Source organism: Tubulanus polymorphus, chromosome 11 (genome assembly GCF_964204645.1).
Source record: "Tubulanus polymorphus chromosome 11, tnTubPoly1.2, whole genome shotgun sequence".
In the NCBI taxonomy this organism is placed as follows: Eukaryota; Metazoa; Nemertea; class Palaeonemertea; order Tubulaniformes; family Tubulanidae; genus Tubulanus; species Tubulanus polymorphus.
In genome coordinates, this window is record NC_134035.1 from 5,892,769 (window position 1) to 5,911,922 (window position 19,154).

The window sequence follows — 19,154 nt, forward strand, 5'->3', positions numbered from 1 at the left end:
AATTGCAACTCGCACCGGAAATGACCTACTTCACTTTGTTCGAGCATTGTTTGAGTGAGTGGTTTGTGTGTATCCGTGCTCTTTAATTAGGCACGGACCAAATTTGGCTCGGGGCCTGATACGTGCCAATTCGGCCCGCGCCAAATCTTTTGCGTGTGATCGCCGCTTAAGTTCCATTTTAGCCCATTAGTGACGAGTTTGGTTTGTATGATATGTTCCCGAGCATTGTTGAATATTGATATTGTCAGAATTTCTGGCATCTCTGACCACTTACCAAGTGGTGGCGTAGTATTCCGGTAGCCATCTAGTTTAATCAATCTCTATTTATTCGATTTGGACTCAAATGAGAAAAATTTGATTTTTTCATTCTGAATGTAACGAACTTTATGCCATTACAATCAACGGATAGTTTTATGTTGCCCATCAAGTTCATTATTATTCTATTGTATACGATCCATTTCTACATACGAAGTCTACTTCATATATATATATATATACATATATATATATTCGCCGTTTGTATTTCTGCTTGAATACAAATGAATTATCGGTTTTTAAAATTAACCCTTTTCCCCCGGCATTGACAAACTTCTATTCTAGCCACAATGAATATTATTGATATCATCGTCAACAGCATCTCCAGATTATTGATAGCCTGTACAGCAGTTTTGAAAAAGAACTCAGACACTTCTGAAAATGTTGAATGAATGAATTGTGTATATCAGTTGATACTGCTTTTATTCAGCAGCTGTATACATAAAACCTTACTGAGCCTAGTTTCTTGCTAAGTTCCTTACTATAGTTTAAATATACATAGCTAGCAACAGACTAAGTTAAAAAACGTGTGTGAATATGACTGAAGCTTTGGCGCAAGTAGAAATTTGCAATGTTCAATTCGTTGATTAGTCATTGCTATTTGGCTCTGATAGATTAGTTTGAATTATTTTGGAATATTTGTGTCACACTCTTGTTTCTCCCTAGTTGTTCGTCAAGCATCAATAATTTATTGTGTATCTACCCAACACTTCCGTCTGTAACTTCAACTCTAAAACTCTCCTCAACTCAAAATTTGCTTCCTACACTGACTTCAACCATAAATCTATACTAGCAAAGTTCATCAACTATTTATACATCGCACTGCAATGTTGAGGCACTGAAAGGGTTAAGAAACATCGCACTGCGGTGTAGATGCGCTGAAAGGGTTAAGAAACATCGCACTACGGTGTAGATGTGCTGAAAGGGTTAAGAAACATCGCACTGCGTTGTAGATGCACTGAAAGGGTTAAGAAACATCGCACTGCGGTGTAGATGCACTGAAAGGGTTTAGAAACATCGCACTGCAGTGTAGATGCACTGGAAGGGTTAAGAAACATCGCACTGTGGCGTAGATGCACTGAAAGGGTTTAGAAACATCGCACTGTGGCGTAGATGCACTGAAAGGGTTTAGAAACATCGCACTGCGGTGTAGATGCGCTGAAAAGGTTAGGAAAAATATTACTAATACTCTCAATTTATGTAATTTCCATATTTTTTATTTCAGACATAAAGTTCCCGTTTCGCCGTACGCTCAGAAACTCGCGCAGCCGCAAGTATTCCTCAGTCCGGGGCGATTACGCGATCTTATCGAAATTAACAAGAAGAACAGCCATCGTCCGAAATCGGCGTCGACTTACAGTCACGCGTCGTCGTCGAACCTAACCCCGTCTTCGTCGAAGCCGAAAATCGATCCTAAATTCATCGCCGATCCGGACAAATGGGACCCGGCGACGCCCCGGTCCGAACGCGATAAACGTATGTGTAAGAAGAGACCGGGAAGCGCTCCAATCGGTGGCCGCGGATCTAAACGGTAATAATTCGACTGAGCGTTAAATCGTTAGTTTGTCAGACAGATCTAGGGATTTAGGTACCTCTGCTGGGTAGCCACTAACCCAGAAGAATTGGAAAACACCTGAAAAATGAACGAATTGTAACATCTTAAACCCAGAAATCTCTCTTATTCACCCACAGGCAATCTTGGCTAATATAATTGAAAAATCAGGGAAAACTTAGGGAATGTGTTAATGGGTGGAGAGTGGCCAACCTGCTGGGGCCAGTTTTGTTATAGACTGGTGATAAAAATATTGGAAAAATACCATAGTCACATTTTTGGAGTCAAATTTTAGTCCATAACTCATAGTTGCAGGGTGGAAAATGGTCGCAGGGTGGCCACTGACTGACCTGGAAAACTGTGGGAATCTAACAATATTTACCAAAAAACCTTGAAAACTCGAAATGAACTAATTCTATTGTCAACATCTCATTTCAGGCCTCAGTCAGCACCGAATGCCTATCGTCGAGGGTTACGCCCGACATCCGCGAAATCTATATCGTCTCTCAGTACGACCAGTAGAGGGCGCCGCTATAAAACGCTGTATAAACGACAGCCCCACGTGCTGAAAGTTACCGCCTACAAAAATGGCACGAGGGATGTGTTCTGCAAAGCCGCTGCTCCTAATATCAAACTAGTGAGTTAAACCTGAATGAACCAGAAAAAGATGTCTACTTACATTAATACCCTTATGATATCACCAGATTCCCCCTTTGTCTTCTTCTACAGATCCCCTATAACATGAATTAACCCAGTTTTAACATCGGTTTTTTTAAGTTAACCCTAGTTCAATATCACTATGGTATTAACTGATGCAGACCTGACTGCGAATACTGTTTGTGAATAGTTACTATTCCTTGTGAAGACCTCAGTTACTCCCAAAAATATCAAGACGCTCTCAAAATCAGAGTAATTTCCTTGTTCATTTTTTGATGAAAATACTATTTTTGAGGTTAATTACTCCCCTTAGTACTGAAAACTCCTCCAAAATGATAATACCAGTTAGTCAGGTCCATTGACATTATTAAGTCATTTCTTGGAAGCAGTCATCTTTTTGGAACGGCTCATAGTCTAAGTTAGTACCATCAGATATTTCATTCAATGCACGAAGCTATTTTATCTATAGTTGTTAGAGATGGTCACTGATAAACTGGGACTACCCCAAGCGGCACGTCGGATCTATCTAGAAAGTGGTCAGCTGGTCACGTGCGATTCCGATATTCCGAAGGACGCGGACGTTTATATTTCGATGGGTGAAAAGTTCAAGAATCCGCTGGCGAACGCCGTACAGAACGCTCAGATGAAATCGGGGGTAACGTGGACGATGAACGGTCTGGTTTTACCGGACGAAGGAAAGAAAAAGACGACCAAACCGCATCTGACGAAACGATTCAAGTAAATCATTATTTCTTTGATTCTAAAACAGATGCAATTACAGCAGACAGACAAATCCCCTTCCTATTCCGCATTCCCATTTCATTCGAATCTCTCTATCTAATCAATTTTCATTAATTTTCGATGGTTCTTTTTTCTGGCCGCCTGTATCCTGATGGGAAACAGGCTCTATTGGCTTTCCAAGCATCCTTGTTTTGCGTTGGTTGTAATTACATACTACATATTAATGTTATTGCATATATGGTGAACAGGTATAAATGATTGGGGCATTTGTCACCGTTCGAGGCTAGGAGTCAGATTCACGGGAAAACATAAAGTTCCATAGGTCATACTAAAACAACACTGTTAACACCCCACAATCAATTGCCTCTTCTAAACTACTGCCCCCTGCTGGACCAATACAGTTTCACTTCGGTATATCACTATGGTGTATACTGACATGATAGAGCAATTCATATTGCTTGGAAGGGCATGTAGTCTTGTAGATACCATCGGATATTTAATGCATAAATTTTAATTTTATTTCATCTATATTTGTTAGCGATGGTCACTGATAAACTGAATCATATGAAAATATAGTTTCTCATTTATCAGTTGAAATTGATGTAATTTTGACTCTCCTTTTTTCATAGTTCGTCGATCGAAAAGAAAACTGTTCGAATCATGGTTTACAAGAACGGCAAAGCTACGAACGGATTGGAAGTTATCGCTGACCCTAAAAACTGGCTCGGGGTAAAATACACTCAACTTCTTTATCTCCATAATAAATAAGCTTTTTAACTATGTTAATGAACAAATCCCACAATTGACGATTTAACTTTTCTGACAGTTTCAAAGTTTTAACTAAACTTCATATCATCAGAGAAACAAAAATGATGAAGTTAAGTCGAAACTTCGAAACTATCGGGATGAATTGTTAAATCATGAACTGTGGGTTTTGCTCATTAACTCTCAAATACTGAGATCAATATCGGTCTATACCAGTCTCTTTCACTATGTGGCTCTTTAAACGTTTGTTTTTGTTTTACAGTTTCTGGACCTTGCCACATGCAAGTTAGATATGGGAAGTCCGGCTAAAATGGCTTACGATTGGGAAGGCAACGAAGTTCAAAGCGTTGATCAATGTAAGTTTCCAAATAATCGCGCATATATTTATTTGTAGATTAAAGAATTAACAAAATAAAAGGGACCTGGGAACCCCCAAGTTATGCTCCTAGATTTTAAAGATCCAGGGAGAATCACACTACATAATTGGAAGGTTGTAACAAAGCAGTTGGTAGCTAGGTAGTCAGATCGATAGGAGTGTGATCTGTGTGCTTTTTCCAGGATGACCGGATAATATTCAGTTATTTCTGATTATTCTATTTCAGTACCGATGTTAGATAATTGTTTACAAAGCGTGGCCACGTCGCCTTCTTTCGGTCCAGTTTGGATGTCTAAAGGGGAAGGATTCAGTCCTAGCGGAGCTCAGCAGTTTATATTGAATTTATTACAATACTCGAAAAAGAAACTCGATGAAGCCGAACAATATAAAACTCAGGTTAGTGAAAGTTTATTAATCTTCATGTGTTCGGAGATCAAAAGCCAGAAAGTTCATATCCCTGTGAGGGAAGATGGGTATACTACTGAACTGTGGAGTCTTGGTAGGAGAGGTTTTACTATGTACTGTGGCTTTATCCCATGGCAGATTGTCATGATGCTATGACGTTCATATCCCTGTCAGGGAGGATGTGAAGTCTTGGTGCCATCATTGATACGTCGTGGCAGTTCTCCTTTCTACAACGTATGATTTTATAACTCACTCATCTCTCTCTATTGTTTTTCTTGTGTTACAGTTGAATTATTTCCACAATGAAAAACATGACAAAGTGACGATAGTTTCGATATTATCAATGACGGATGAAGAAGTTTATGAAGCTTTAGATTCGGTAAGACGACAATAATAAGTGTCACTCTTTTCTATTGATACTGTTGTTTCTCCATTGACTTTACTCGTCTACTCAATTTCCTGATGAAGCAACTTCAGTACGCACTAGTAGCGCGTAGCAAAAGCTTGGTACTTTAGGTTAAGTCTAGTTAACCTATACAGTATTAATTGTCTCTATCTTTATCAACGAAACAATGGAGTCCAGTTTTGTGGAATATTCATTCTTTTACCCTTTGAAGAGTTTAATAACCACTTGGGTATCTTAAGACGCTTAGAAGTTAAGAAAAACCAGAGAATGGAGATGGATAATTCTTCAAGAGACAGCAGTTATGGAATTATAATTCGTTTAATTGATTCCGAATTATTTTCAAGGCTGAGAACGACATTGACGAATTCAATGCGGCGATAAAAAATCTACGAAAACAGTTGCGTAAATTAGCAGGGTGCGTACGAGCTGAGCAGGACGAGGGCGTGAATTATACCATGCAACATATACAGAAACTAGATACATCAAACAGACTTATCGGAGTTCAAGGACTCAAACTGAAGGTAAAATATTCAACTTAAACTGGTGTGACCTAAATTTCCTTTCTGGACAAACCCAGAACTAGTTTCTGGCAGGTTTCTAGTCTGGAAAAATCATGAGTTGAAAATCGGAGATCGGATTGCCATAAATTTGCAATGTGGAATCAAAAATGATGTTGCTATATATCTCGTGAATGCCGCAAAGAATGTTGCAAATTTGTGACTACAAACCAGTACAGGGCTAATTTCATCTGTTAGATAGAGATTTCTTTATTTCTGCACCACTACTAAGGAACTATGATTGTAATATTTTTGAACGTTTTCCACGTAGGTTTATCAGAACGGAATCGATGATAATGAAGTAACCGTCTTCTTTAATATGAAAGAAGCGTCTAAAGGCACAGGAGGCGATCCTTCGAAAATATTTGAGCGTGTAAGTTTGACGATATTTAACGTACATTGTATATCTGGGCTCGGTTTCTCAAAAGTTTATTTAGAATAACTGATGGAAAGATAAGATTTTCATTATGTCAATAATTGACTGGTTTACTTTAGCCAGCTATTGAACAACCGTAACAATGAACTTTTGATTTGTCCACTGGTTAACTCGAACCAATTCTTGCGCACCTAGCCTGTGAACAATATCTTACTAAAGTTTTGAAATTTGTAAAACTTGTAAATGCGCGTACATACCCGGTAAGTGTATTGAAAGCAAAACACTAGCCATCATCAAGCGCCAGCATCAAGGTGAATGACTTGCGATTTGTGTTTGCGTTTTAGTTACTAGATCAGTTGAGTTCATCTTGCCGCACGTCTAAAGGCGACAGCGGACCGCGCGGAGCTTTAATTCGCAGAATATTCACCACGTCCGGTAAAGAAATCATCGATGCTCGAGAACTTGAAAACGAACAGGAAATCTGGGTTTCATACGGAGAAAATTTCAAAGTTCCATATGGTAATTAGTTTGATAAAATCCGTTTGTCACGAGTTGCTTTGGCTCTTCGGTAATCTTCTGAGATGATTTTAGGCTACCGACCTACCTCCCAACCCACAAGTTAGTTATTTTGACATCTAATGTCTTATTAGTTACGAGAGCGTCTATAATTTACCAGCAGAGAAAATAAGTTATACTCTTAAAGTCATAAGGCCTGATGTACGCAGTGCAGGGGCGGATATAGCTTCTCGGAAAAGGGGTGCACACTACTAGCTTGGGTCACTACTTACATATGGGGCAGGGTTTGGGTATGCTCATCCAGAAAATTTTGAAAGATTAGACGCATTCTGAGCACTTTCCTGGTTGATATTAGTAATGAAATTTATTCATAATTTCACGGTTAAGAAAAAAAGTCTTGTGTAGAAAAGCACCCCCTGGATCTGCCACTGCAGTGTTGAGACCGTACTGTATTCTATGAGTTATATGAATGGTTATAATAACCGTTGGTAAAAAACTATATCCGTATTGTTATGACCATAATCTTTAGAGAATCCGATGATAATTACGAAAAAAATGATATAAAGTCTGAAAATGTTTCTGTGAGCTTATCGTTTATTCGACGTTTCGATTAGCCTATATTCTAATAGTCATCTTCAGGAATACTGAGTTACATACGCACAACGGAAATGATGTTATTCCTATTGTAATTGTTGATTTCCTGAAATTCTTTTTATTTCTAGTTTTATCGTTACAAATGACGATGGATCGCGTAAGATCGGTCGTGATGTCCGGTATCGATAAAGGTGTCATGCACGAACGTCGCGTCGCGTACCGGGAACAGTTGATGGTCGATGATATCGCGATTCCCGGCAGAGATAAGTAAGTTACTCTACGAAGTGGCCACTGACCTGGAAAACCTGTAAAGGGAATCAGTAAAATCTAGAAAAAATCGGGGAAAACTGAGGGAATTTGACAAGTTTTACCAAAAACTTCGGAAAATCAGGAAATTGACGGCATGTTTCTTTAGCATATTCAATGAAATTTGAATGACTTGTAACATGTTGAACCAAGACATTTCTGTGATTCACTCAGGGAGTTTTGTGTAATCACATGGACTCAATGATAGAAATTTGTTAATGGGAAGAAAGTGGTGCCACCCTGACAAACTCAGATAGAAAAAATCAGACACTAAATGAAACGAAAATGTGAAAACTATCACTCGAGTTCCACAGTTCAATCAGGAATATCAGGAAATTTTTGATTTCAAATTCCCTGCAGAGAGAAATCAGGGAATCTGGGCATTTTGTCATGGAAATCGGGGAATTCTGAGATGGAAGATTCTTGGTCTCGAACCTTTGAATTCAATAGATAGGCCCTGTGATGTGGTGTCGAAAAGACAGGTACCGGTATAGGTACAGTTCACTAGGCCACACCTCATATGATGATAACTTTGAATAGGGTTAATTTGTAATTTTTCTTGAACAATGTAGAATGACACTGATGTGTGTTACTGATTTCAGACCTCACTCATGGCAGGCAGTAGTTGGCGTTCCTGATGAATGCGTTTCATCGCATATCGATAAAACTAACAATCCATTCGAAGCTGAACAAGTTTCATCTCTAATGGCGCTCAACGAAATCGATGTTAACAGTCATTTCCTGCAATGTAAAGTAAGTATGAGAGTTCTTCAAACTCGCGGCAGGTTTCATGGTCAATGCTCAGACTGAGGACCAGCATAGGCTACTGTCTAGGCTATTATCTAGATTGGGATGAGGTCTCTACCTGTCCTTGTAAATGAGACCAGTCGTACAGTTCTGTGTTCTAATTTGACTGGCTGCACAGTTGAAATTTTGGAAGTAAACTGGTTTTAACTCAGCACAGACAAATTTAACTCAGTTAAACTGACATCTGTGCAACTTCAGTAATCATATGACCATATAAAAACTTATTGTCAAAATCAAAATCTACCGGTACTGATAGGTGTTTATTTTGTGATTATGTTTTCTAGGATGATCCTGAACTGTTGTTATATCCGGAACTAAGTGTCGGTAGTAAAAAACGACGTGGTGCTAAAGAACTGTGGCCTTCCGAAGCTCAAATCTGGGTTATTACGAAGGTACGTGAATTACCGGGGTAAACGGCGAGCTTAGACTGAAATAGAAATCGTTGTGCATGATAGAAATCCGGATATGGCTTCACAGTTCTTGGGGAAATTTGACTCTGAGAATGAACTGTAATCTTAGCTCTTAAGATCTTTCAGAGTATGAACTGTGATCTAAACTCTTAAGATCCTTCAGAGAATGGACAGTAATCTTAACTCTTAAGATCCATGAAACCAATGACACCGATTCCTGGTTTACAGTATTCTATAGATTTCTTGATGATTTCGTCGGGCTATTGCGTTCACTTTTCGTCCGTCGTCCGTCCGTCCGTCCATAGACGGAATCCAGTTATTTTAGGAAGTTTTGAAGACGCTTCAAGGTAATGTCTTGATATTTGGGTTACACATGTATCTACCCTAGACACATCTTCAGCCCAAAAACTGGCCCTGTCAGATTCAAGATGGCCGACTGGCAGCCATTGTTGTTCGCCAAAATCAGCACTTTTTACACATTTTTGAACATTTTGAGGGAAATTTTGAAGACGCTTTGATCAATTACCTTGATCTTTCGGATATATGTGAATTCCCCCAGGGCCCATCAGCATAACAAAAAGTGGGCATATCGGACTCAAGATGGTCGCCCTTTGACCTTTTTAGTGCCCAAAAATGTTAATTTTGGCCCAAATTCTGAGTCCTGTAGCTTCCTACTGGTTTATCATTTCTCATTGCAATTTGTGATGGGTATTCTTTGGAAAGGGCTGTTTTATACCTGAGCCAGGTATTTTTCATCAGCCAATTATGACGCAATTGGCGGCCATCTTGGTGTCAGCAGTACTCATTCGTAAGTGGGAAAAAGTTTTTCCACATTATATTGATACCTAAGCATATTTTGTTACCACAATCATTTAGAAAGTTGTAGCTCATAAGGTGTTCTATGATTGTGGTGAGTTTCAAGGTCATTGGTTTCTGTATACGGCCACCAGGGGGCGTTGAATAATGCAATATCTTAGTATTTCTATATTATATTCGTATCAATGCATATTTTGTAACCACAATCGATTGCAAAGTTGTAGCTCATGACATCATCTATGATTGTGGCAAGTTTTAAGGCCATTAGTTATTCTATATGGTCACCAGGGGGTGTTGAATAGTAGAATAACTTAGTATTTCCTTATTATATTGGTACCTAGGCATATTTTGTTACCATGATCAATTACAAAGTTATAGTTCGTGACATGTTCTATGATTGTGGTGAGTTTCAAGGTCATTGGATTCTGTATATGGTCACCAGGGGGTGTTGAATATTGAAATTGTTAGATTGTTGAGCACTTCCCAAGTGGGCATGGTGTCCCTGGACCCCTAGTTAACGATAGATTCTGTAAATTCGACCAACTATATGTGTACTTTTGGGTTTGTAAAAGGGACAGGCAAAATCAAATCACTCAAATAAAGAGGCAAAATCATCCTAATTTCAAGAGCTAGTACCTATTTTCTAACACGTGTTTCAGGCTGGGTATATTTATAGTAAAGCGATGCCTCAGTTCGTTCTTACGACTTTGAACAGTCCGGTGAACGTGCAGCTTCCGTCTGGTGTCGGTGTCCACGGTTACGGCGTTACATTATGTAAGAAATTCCCGGGAAGTCCTCATCAGATTTGGAGATTTACGGGTGACGGACAGCTAGTGGCTGAGGTATGTATAACTCAAATATCTAAGTCAAAAATATTTCAGCAAAATATAGTTTTATACATTATTTACTATTTTTAGCATTAGGCATAGATTATATACATGTATATTTACTTAGATTATATAAATTAGTGAATATTTTTTCATCCATTTTTTCGAAATTTTCCCTTAATCGCTAAATTCACGCTTTCCGTATGTAGGTTACGTATATTGTATATTGTACGCGCGAAAATTCACTATTTTCAATCCATTTTCCGCATCAGTTTGGAGTTTATTGTAGTTCAGAAACGCTGTATCATTTGCTTTTGATAATTTATTTTATGAATTTTTATCTAATATTCACCTACAGAACCCAAACCCTGATGAGGTAGGCTCCATTACACGTTTATATACTCTCTCACTGTCTCGCCGCACCGCACTAATGCACTACTAGGGTGGCCACTGACCTGGAAAACTCAGGGAATCAGAAAAGTCTAGAAAAAAATCCGGAAAAACACAGTGAATTTGACAAATTTTACCAAAAACCTGGAAAATTCCAATGAAAAATGATTGAATTGTAACATTTTAAACCTAGAAAGTTCTCCGATTCACTCAGGGAAGTTTGTGTTATCACATGGAAAAATCAGGGAAAATTCACAGAATTCGACAAATTTTGCAAAAAAAAACAACCTGGAAAACTCAGGGAATTTGGATTGTTATTGCTCACGCTTTTCTTTATCAGTACGTGATTCAATGAAAAATGAATGAACTGTAACATTTCAAAGATTTACTCAGGAAATTTTGTGTAATCGTATGGAAAAGTCGGGGAAAAATGTAAATGGGTGGAAAGTGGTGCCACCCTGGTACAGTGAACTACACTTACAAATGAATATCATATCTGCCAGAACTACGTATAAGCGTGCATGCGTTCAAATTATGTCTACTGGTAACTAATTATTCCTAATTGCATCTAGCGTGAATTTAATCATATTTGTTCAGTTTGTTATAACAAGGTTTTATCTGAATAACACATAACGATGATTTCTACGTGAAAATGAAGTCTCAGTCTTGCATGTTCTCTCTATTTCAATACGTCGTATTTCAAATATATAAAACTTTCAGTTTGAGTACCGTTGAATGTTGTAAGTATCTGGAAAACGTTTGTTCCTTGGTTAATCAGTTCTTTCATTGGTTCTATTTCATTTTGCCACCTTAAGTCATTGGTGAGTCAACCTTGCATCACTTTTATCGTGAAGTGAAAAGGTTTTGATGTGTGTTTCTTCTTTTTTATGGTCAATTCTCCATTTTAGTTTGTTTGCAGAGAAATTTTGAAATTTTGCATGTTGTTCAATGGAAAATAGATATACTAGATAATAGATGTACACTCACCACCACACATGTACATCCAGACCCCTGCACATAAATCTCAGACTGTTATTACCAGACTGTTATAACCAGAATTGTTCTGTCAGAAAAAAGGACTTGATATTGATAACATTTTCTTTATCTATAGTGTATCGGTCATTCAGTCAAGACGCACCAGTGAAATCGAAATATACATACTCGTCGTACAGACTTTAAATCTCATCTTAAAACTATTTCTTTTTTAAAGAACACTTTTACTAGGAGTTTAAATGTGTTTTATAGCTAGATTTTTATAGTAAACCTCACCGAGAGGTAGTGTAGTGCGGTCTATAAATGCCTATTATTATTACTATTATCGGATTTATAAATCTATTTGCAGAGTAATCCAGAATTGGTGCTTACATTCCTCGGCGGCAGCGCCGACAGTGAGGATACCATTCCGAAAAACGATGTACCAGGCTGTGCTCCCGGAAATAGATTCTTCTTAGCGGTTACTGAGAAACTACCGGTGAAGGAACAAAAATACCAAAGGTAACTATGAGTGTTGTAGCGAGACGATTTGAAATCTACGATGATAAAGTATGCGCAAAAAACCTTGTTTGGGCATCAGATCAAAAACCATTTCGTTCAATACCTCAATTGATGCGATCACTTCATATGTTTGTTTAGATGGGCAATCAAACAAGAACGATTTGACAATCTCGGACAATGGAAGCATTCACGAGTTAAAAACCCCGAATGGAATAAACTCGCGTATTCGTGGCCAGTTGATGAAGATGGGAATCTTATCGAGGTAAACAAAGACACTAGTTATATGATATCCATTACGAAAAAAAATTGTGGAAAATTCAACAAATCTTACTGGAAATTTGCAAATTTTTGTTCGGCGCAGTGAAACAGTTAACTTACTTCTACAACTCATTGGTTCATTTATCTGCAGAATTTTGATTGGCCGATGGAAGGGTATTTCATTCCGAATGCACCTCCGATTAAACCAGTGAACTGTAAGAATAGTCAAGTCAGCACGAGTAAGTAAGAAATGGCTTTTTAATTCTCGCGCAAAATCATGAAGCACAATTAACGAATTGTTTCGTTTCTTCCGTTCAGTGATTCCGATGCGTTTGACGGTAATGAAAAATGGGGACCGAGATAACTCACTAGCGATACCTATTGTCGGACCCGATTTAACCAATGTAAGTGCTTCAAGAGACCAGCCATTAATTTATGGGCGAACACATCTCAACGGCAAAATATTGCCGTAGAAAAACTTTTTTCATAGTTTAAATCCGGGCTGAGAATAAAACCAGAAACTGTGATTCGGGAAAAAAGCACGAATCTACGGGCCAATTGGTGAAAAGTTGGTGTAAGGTAACTGGCGGATAAATAACGTAGTAACAATGAACTTTTAATTGTCAATATGTTAACTATGCACGGGTTAACTCTAACCAACTTTTCCGCAACTGACCCCAGTTTCGTGTTGAATACGATTTAACTCGTAATATTAAAACGATAAAGTTAGTTGTTTGATCGCGTTTCAGATGATGAAAGACATGCATAAAACTCACAAGAATGGTAACAAACACAAAACGAAGAAATCTCACGATAGTAACGACGATGATTCGAAAGATTCTGTATCTAACGAACAACATCTTCACTGCGAAGGCTTAACATTACATCAACTGGAATTTATGCTGGTAAGTTCATCGGTTTTATCCGAGGCTACTGAAATAGTTAGCTACATGAAGGGTTTCGAGGATTCAAAATTTTAGCCAAATGAATATTTCAATTCATGTTACGTTGTTGATAATTCATTTGTAAAACCCAAGTTTCCTCTATTAGACATCCTCCTTCTGGAGATTTTCATATTTGCTACTATCAAGACGAATTCTAGTCATTAAGTTGACCAATCATTCCTTGATCGTGGCAGGAATTCTGGTTAGAATCTGTGCTAAGAGGACCACAAAGGGCTAGGGTAAACCTCAACAGTCCTGGGCCTAAGAATGTTGGGCCAATAAAAATGGTCAAATTTGTAATACATTACCTGTAATAAACATTAAAACATTATTTAACATATATCAACATTATTACAACTTTCAATAATTTCATTTTACTAGGGCCAGTTGCTCAAAAGTTGCTTAGAGTTAACCAGCGGATAGTTGACGTAGTGACAATTAAAAGTTCATTGTTACTACGGTATCTATCCGCTGGTTTGTCCTACTTTTGAGCAACTGACCCCTGAGCCTTAGAATGTTAAAAATTATTGTATTTGTTATGACACCATATGACATTGTAATGACTTTCAATGGGTTTTGTTCTTGTTCTCTTCGCCGTAAAGATACCGATACAATGTATTTGATGATTTTTTTCTGCGATGTAGTTTTTGGAGCACTGTACGTCGATGGTCGGTCTGCCATTCGCAGCTCGGAGATTGTTCGATGAAGACGGACGCGAACACTTCACGTTGCAGGAATTAAAACGCGATCAACTCGTTTACGTCTCGTGCGGTGAAGCGTGGACCGATCCTAAACTTACGAAAGCCGAACAACAGAGGAGATTTCTGTTATCGAACCTCGCCGCAGATGTGGCTCAAATTCGTCAATACGTCGCTTTACGGAATCCAGAAGGTTTGTATTATTTTTTTGATAACTCTTGATCAGCCAATTTGGGAATGGGGTATTGCATTCACTGTTCATCTTTTCAGGCGCTGGAAAAGGTGTCCATCCGTCGACAGAATTGATATCTAGTCATTTTGGGAAGATTTCAAACACGTTTTATCTTGATATATGGTTCATACCTTACCTTAGACAAGTCTGCAGCCAAAAAACTGGCCCAATCAGATTCAACAGGGTGGCCACTGACCTGAATAACCCAAAAACTAAGGGAATCAGAAAAATCTAGAAAAAAAATCATTGAAAACTCAGGGAATTTGTATAGGCCTGTATTATGAACCATGTGTGTATTTATCAGTACGTGATTCACAGAAAAATGAATCAATTGTAACGTTTTAGACCTAGAAAATTTTACAGGAAAAACTTGGGGAATTTGTAAATGGACGGAAAGTGTTTAAGATGGCTACTTCAAGATGGCCAACCATCAATTAAATCGTTTTTTTTTTAAATGTCTTTAGGATATGTATTGGAAGTTGAAGGTGGACTGACTCCGTCTGCTCGAATAATAGTAAACGAACACGCCATGTCGGTCGAAGAGTACGAGGAACAGGAAGCGCGTCGTGCGGCGCTCGAGGAGCAGCGCCTCCTAGAGGCAAACGCTGAACTAGAACGCCACGAACGGGAAACGTATTTGAAGGAATTGATTGACGAAAAAAAGTACGTTCAGAATTGATAATTTTCAAAACGAAAAACATGATAGAACTTAAAAATTTATAATTAAAAAAGATTTTGTTAGTTGTTAGTGAGAAAAATCATTTTCTTTGTGTGAGTAATTGAGCTTTATCTGCTGCTTGTCTATTAAATTGAATATTCAATTAGACCACAACAAACAGTTTAACTATTCAGGATCATCTATAATTGATTTAAAAGTTAATCTATTTTGAAAATGACCCAAAGTCGTAACGAGTCTACATTTGGTATCCGGTCCAGAGGAGATATCTTAAATGTTCCATGATATTTGTAGATCTGCTCATGACCGCGCGCACGCTAGATCTGATGAACGTATACAAAATCTGAAATGGCCTTGGGAACGTTTGGTCGACGAACCGGAGGCAGCGGCAGACGACCCAGATGAGATCGAAAAACAAAAATCATTCTCCAACAAAGAACTTTACAAGAAATACAGGTTCGTTTCTGAAATATCCAAACGCCATTTGGAAATAGCAATCCGAGTATTATTTCTATGAGTAGAATACTGGTCACTAACTCCTTTAAGTATTAGACTGAGTTGGTCATTGGAATGTTTTAAGATCAATTTGAAAAATTCAGAAAAGTTTCTAACTGCAACTAATCTTATTCATACTTAATTTTCATTCTCTACGTGTTTTAGATAACTATTTCAATTGGCTCATTTCTATTTCATACTGAAATAGAAATAAGCGCACTGATTATTACAATTAGTAGGAATACATTTTAGTACGAAAATACAGTCAACCCCCAATATACCGCCCACATCGGTGCAGAACAATTTTGGCGGTATAGATAGTATGGCCCTATGTCGGGGGTGTTTTACTTACTTTGAAGAACTAAACCTGGGTTTAACAGGGTGGCCACTGACCTGAAAACCTGGATAACAAAGAAATGAGAAAAATCTAGAAGAAATCAATGAAAACTCAGGGAATTTGATGAATCTTAAAGATTTAACTCATTATCAAGTGAGGTCTAATTATCATATCTTATCGTATGTTATCATCTTTTCATATATTTAGATCGAAGCCAAAACAATCTCCACGTTATCCTCGTCTTCATTTGCAAAAGTTTACGTACGTCGACGGATTCATAGCGACCAGTTCGAAACCGGATCTCGTGTTGGGTTTGCAGGAATCTGAAGGTCGCGCGCCAGAGGTCGTTCTCGTTAAAAAACGTTACGACGATATTCATCAACGCTGGCTTATCGACGGAACTGGGTACGTGAAACTGTTAACTGATCGATGCTTTCCTAGAAAATGTTAACTTCTTTCTGATTAGTAAACGTAAAGAGAACTTAGCGCGTCAGATAGATATTAGTACAAGCTTTAGCTACTAGTGCGTAGTAGCTTCATCTGGTGAATGATTCTTATTTACCTGATGTAGCTACTATGCACTTGTAGCAAAAGCATGTACTTTATATAAAATCTATATTTAACCTACAAAGCATTATTTGTCTTTATATTTACTGATTTGACACCAGGTTTACATGTTTCTTCCACAACTGTGAAAATGTGAAAGATCTAACTCCTTTGATTGTTGACATTTTCTTTTATATTTCGATGAAATGTGCGTGAAAACAAGTTACTAATCGCACTTCGCAGTATTTCAACACGCCCTGTATAGCGTATGAAACCATCATTTTATATAATTCATTTCTCAACTCTTGTGTATTTTTAAGTTTGATTCGAGCGAAGCACAATTCCCGTTTTGTAATGAGTGTCAGCATGCCTACGAACATGCGTAAAGAAGATGAATCGATATCGTTGAGTTACGCCGGTTCACCCGTACTCTTACAACAACATAAAGGCGTCCAATTCGGACGGGCGAATCAAAAGTTCTATTTCAACGCGGATACAGGAATGATTCACGCGTTCCAAACGGATATTCTTGATAAAGGTAGGCAACGCTCCGGACAAAGTTTATTTGGTTTATCTTGCTCTACACCATTTGGATATTGGTTCCATCCTGTTGGATCGTTCATTAAACCTCACGATGACAGATCATGGCCTTTGAAGTCTTGCCCGCACACTATGTAAGCAGCCAGCAGGATTCAAACCTACTTGTCACTTAGCAAAGATATTCCTGAATGCAACGGCATCACGCCTTGAGCTACTGAAATTTGTGAACCATCGGTTAATGTTATTGGCTAAATACTTCTGCCCCCACATGATAACTCATTATTGAGGAATTCGCCCTGTATCACAGATTCATGATTACTAATATCGTCTCTGAATTTGTTCTCTGTTTCCAGAAATAACATCGGCGAATAAAGCTAATATTTGTACATTTTCTATAACTGGAGATTTACGTATGGATCAGCCTGTAAGTACGAAACCAAGCACCGTTTACACTTACTGTTGTGTCCAGTTCAAGGAAACACATTGTCCTTTTGTCTATGAAATTTTGTAATACATTCGACAAGCATATATTGCTTATAAAAACAAGTAGTGACGAAGAGCTATTCTACGACTCGACTGATTGCAATAGTGATCTCATATTTTCAGGGTTATCGCGTCGAGGTCGAGTCTCCGAGTAACAAGAACAAGTCGCTGCGATTGTTGGTTTGCTCGTCATGCGCTCGTGCTATGAGAGGACGATACAAAGCGGAGAAAATCTCACGAAACGTAGATTTCGCGTGCGCCATGGGAACAGGTAAGAACCCCCCGATATTTCGACACCCATCGACAAGAGACAATTTCACTAAGAATCTCTTTACCCCGTCCATTTATTATCTGTATTCAATCCCCACTGAGAGGCCGCTGGCCTGAAAAAGTTTGAAAACTCAGGAAACTGAGAATCTAGGAAAAACCAGGGAAAACTCGGGGAATTTGTAAATGATGGAAGTGGCCACTCTGGCCCAACTGTTGTTATAATTGAATTTTATGATAACCTTTTACGTAATTTTACATAGCTAAAGTATTTAGTTCCCACTGGGACATCACCGACAGTGAAAAATTGGAAAAACTGGAAAATTCAATGAAACTGTAAAAAAAAACTGGGGGAAGTGATCACTTTGACCCAACTGTTGTAATGATTAAGTAATTGACAGTCAATGAATGTCATGATAACCTTTTCAATTTTGCGTAGCTAAAGTATCTAGTTCCCACTGGGACACTACTGACAGTGAAAACTTGGAAAAGCTGGAAAATTCAAGGAAATCTAGAAAAAAACCTGGGGGGAGTGGCCACTTCGTGTTTTGATAATCAGGTTCAATTAACAGTGTTTTCAATTGTACGTAGCAAAAGAACGGAAGATCAAACAAATCGGCAGTTTTCAATGTCTGAACGGTAAAGTTGATTTATCGTCGCACGAGGCTGAACACACCCTGGACGAGTGGAATATTCAGCTCGATCGGTTGAGACAGGAGACGAGCGTAAGAGCCATCGCTCGCGAGATATCGCAAGCTCGAATACCGCGAACTGTCAAAATACTCGTTTACAAGAACGGCGAAGGTCGAATGAAAGAAGGTCAAATCGTTTACGCTTCCAGTATCAACGGGGTATGTTTGAAATGGTTTTCTTTTCGTAAAAAGGTTTCATTTTCAATGTGCAAAACTTAAATTCATTATCAGAGAAACGAAAAAGAGCTAATTATTGACTACTTGAAATACAAGGGTTCGTACTACTCCTGACAACTTATTGCTAAAACTGAAAAAAAGAACTAAATTAAAGCTGGGTAATATTTCTACATCTTCTATTGATAATTCATATACATGTATAACAGGGGAGCCACTTACCTAGAAACTAAATCAAAGCTGGGTAATATTTCTACATCTTCTATTGATAATTCATATACATGTATAACAGGGGAGCCACTTACCTAGAAACTAAATTAAAGCTGGGTAATATTTCTACATCTTCTATTGATAATTCATATACATGTATAACAGGGGAGCCACTTACCTAGAAACTAAATTAAAGCTGGGTAATATTTCTACATCTTCTATTGATAATTCATATACATGTATAACAGGGGAGCCACTTAGCTAGAAACTAAATTAAAGCTGGGTAATATTT

At 38.2% G+C, this 19,154-nt stretch overlaps 1 protein-coding gene across 2 annotated transcripts in view; it reads left to right on the forward strand.

Moving 5' to 3' along the window:
* LOC141912744 (doublecortin domain-containing protein 1-like) overlaps positions 1-19,154 on the forward strand; it is a 33,511-nt gene that overhangs the window by 6,332 nt on the left and 8,025 nt on the right. Inside the window, exons 3-30 of one of the 2 annotated variants that reach the window (XM_074804115.1) lie at positions 1,541-1,846; positions 2,306-2,504; positions 2,994-3,262; positions 3,895-3,994; positions 4,293-4,386; positions 4,633-4,802; positions 5,098-5,190; positions 5,562-5,738; positions 6,046-6,147; positions 6,495-6,669; positions 7,389-7,527; positions 8,169-8,319; positions 8,658-8,765; positions 10,259-10,441; positions 10,785-10,802; positions 12,159-12,310; positions 12,449-12,572; positions 12,720-12,807; positions 12,887-12,972; positions 13,318-13,473; positions 14,157-14,403; positions 14,907-15,105; positions 15,413-15,574; positions 16,158-16,355; positions 16,817-17,034; positions 17,390-17,460; positions 17,643-17,790; positions 18,378-18,637. In XM_074804115.1, coding sequence (XP_074660216.1) covers positions 1,541-1,846; positions 2,306-2,504; positions 2,994-3,262; positions 3,895-3,994; positions 4,293-4,386; positions 4,633-4,802; positions 5,098-5,190; positions 5,562-5,738; positions 6,046-6,147; positions 6,495-6,669; positions 7,389-7,527; positions 8,169-8,319; positions 8,658-8,765; positions 10,259-10,441; positions 10,785-10,802; positions 12,159-12,310; positions 12,449-12,572; positions 12,720-12,807; positions 12,887-12,972; positions 13,318-13,473; positions 14,157-14,403; positions 14,907-15,105; positions 15,413-15,574; positions 16,158-16,355; positions 16,817-17,034; positions 17,390-17,460; positions 17,643-17,790; positions 18,378-18,637 — 4,393 coding nt within the window. The remainder of the gene's footprint in view (positions 1-1,540; positions 1,847-2,305; positions 2,505-2,993; positions 3,263-3,894; positions 3,995-4,292; positions 4,387-4,632; positions 4,803-5,097; positions 5,191-5,561; positions 5,739-6,045; positions 6,148-6,494; positions 6,670-7,388; positions 7,528-8,168; positions 8,320-8,657; positions 8,766-10,258; positions 10,442-10,784; positions 10,803-12,158; positions 12,311-12,448; positions 12,573-12,719; positions 12,808-12,886; positions 12,973-13,317; positions 13,474-14,156; positions 14,404-14,906; positions 15,106-15,412; positions 15,575-16,157; positions 16,356-16,816; positions 17,035-17,389; positions 17,461-17,642; positions 17,791-18,377; positions 18,638-19,154) is intronic. The other variant, XM_074804116.1, reaches the window with a different exon arrangement.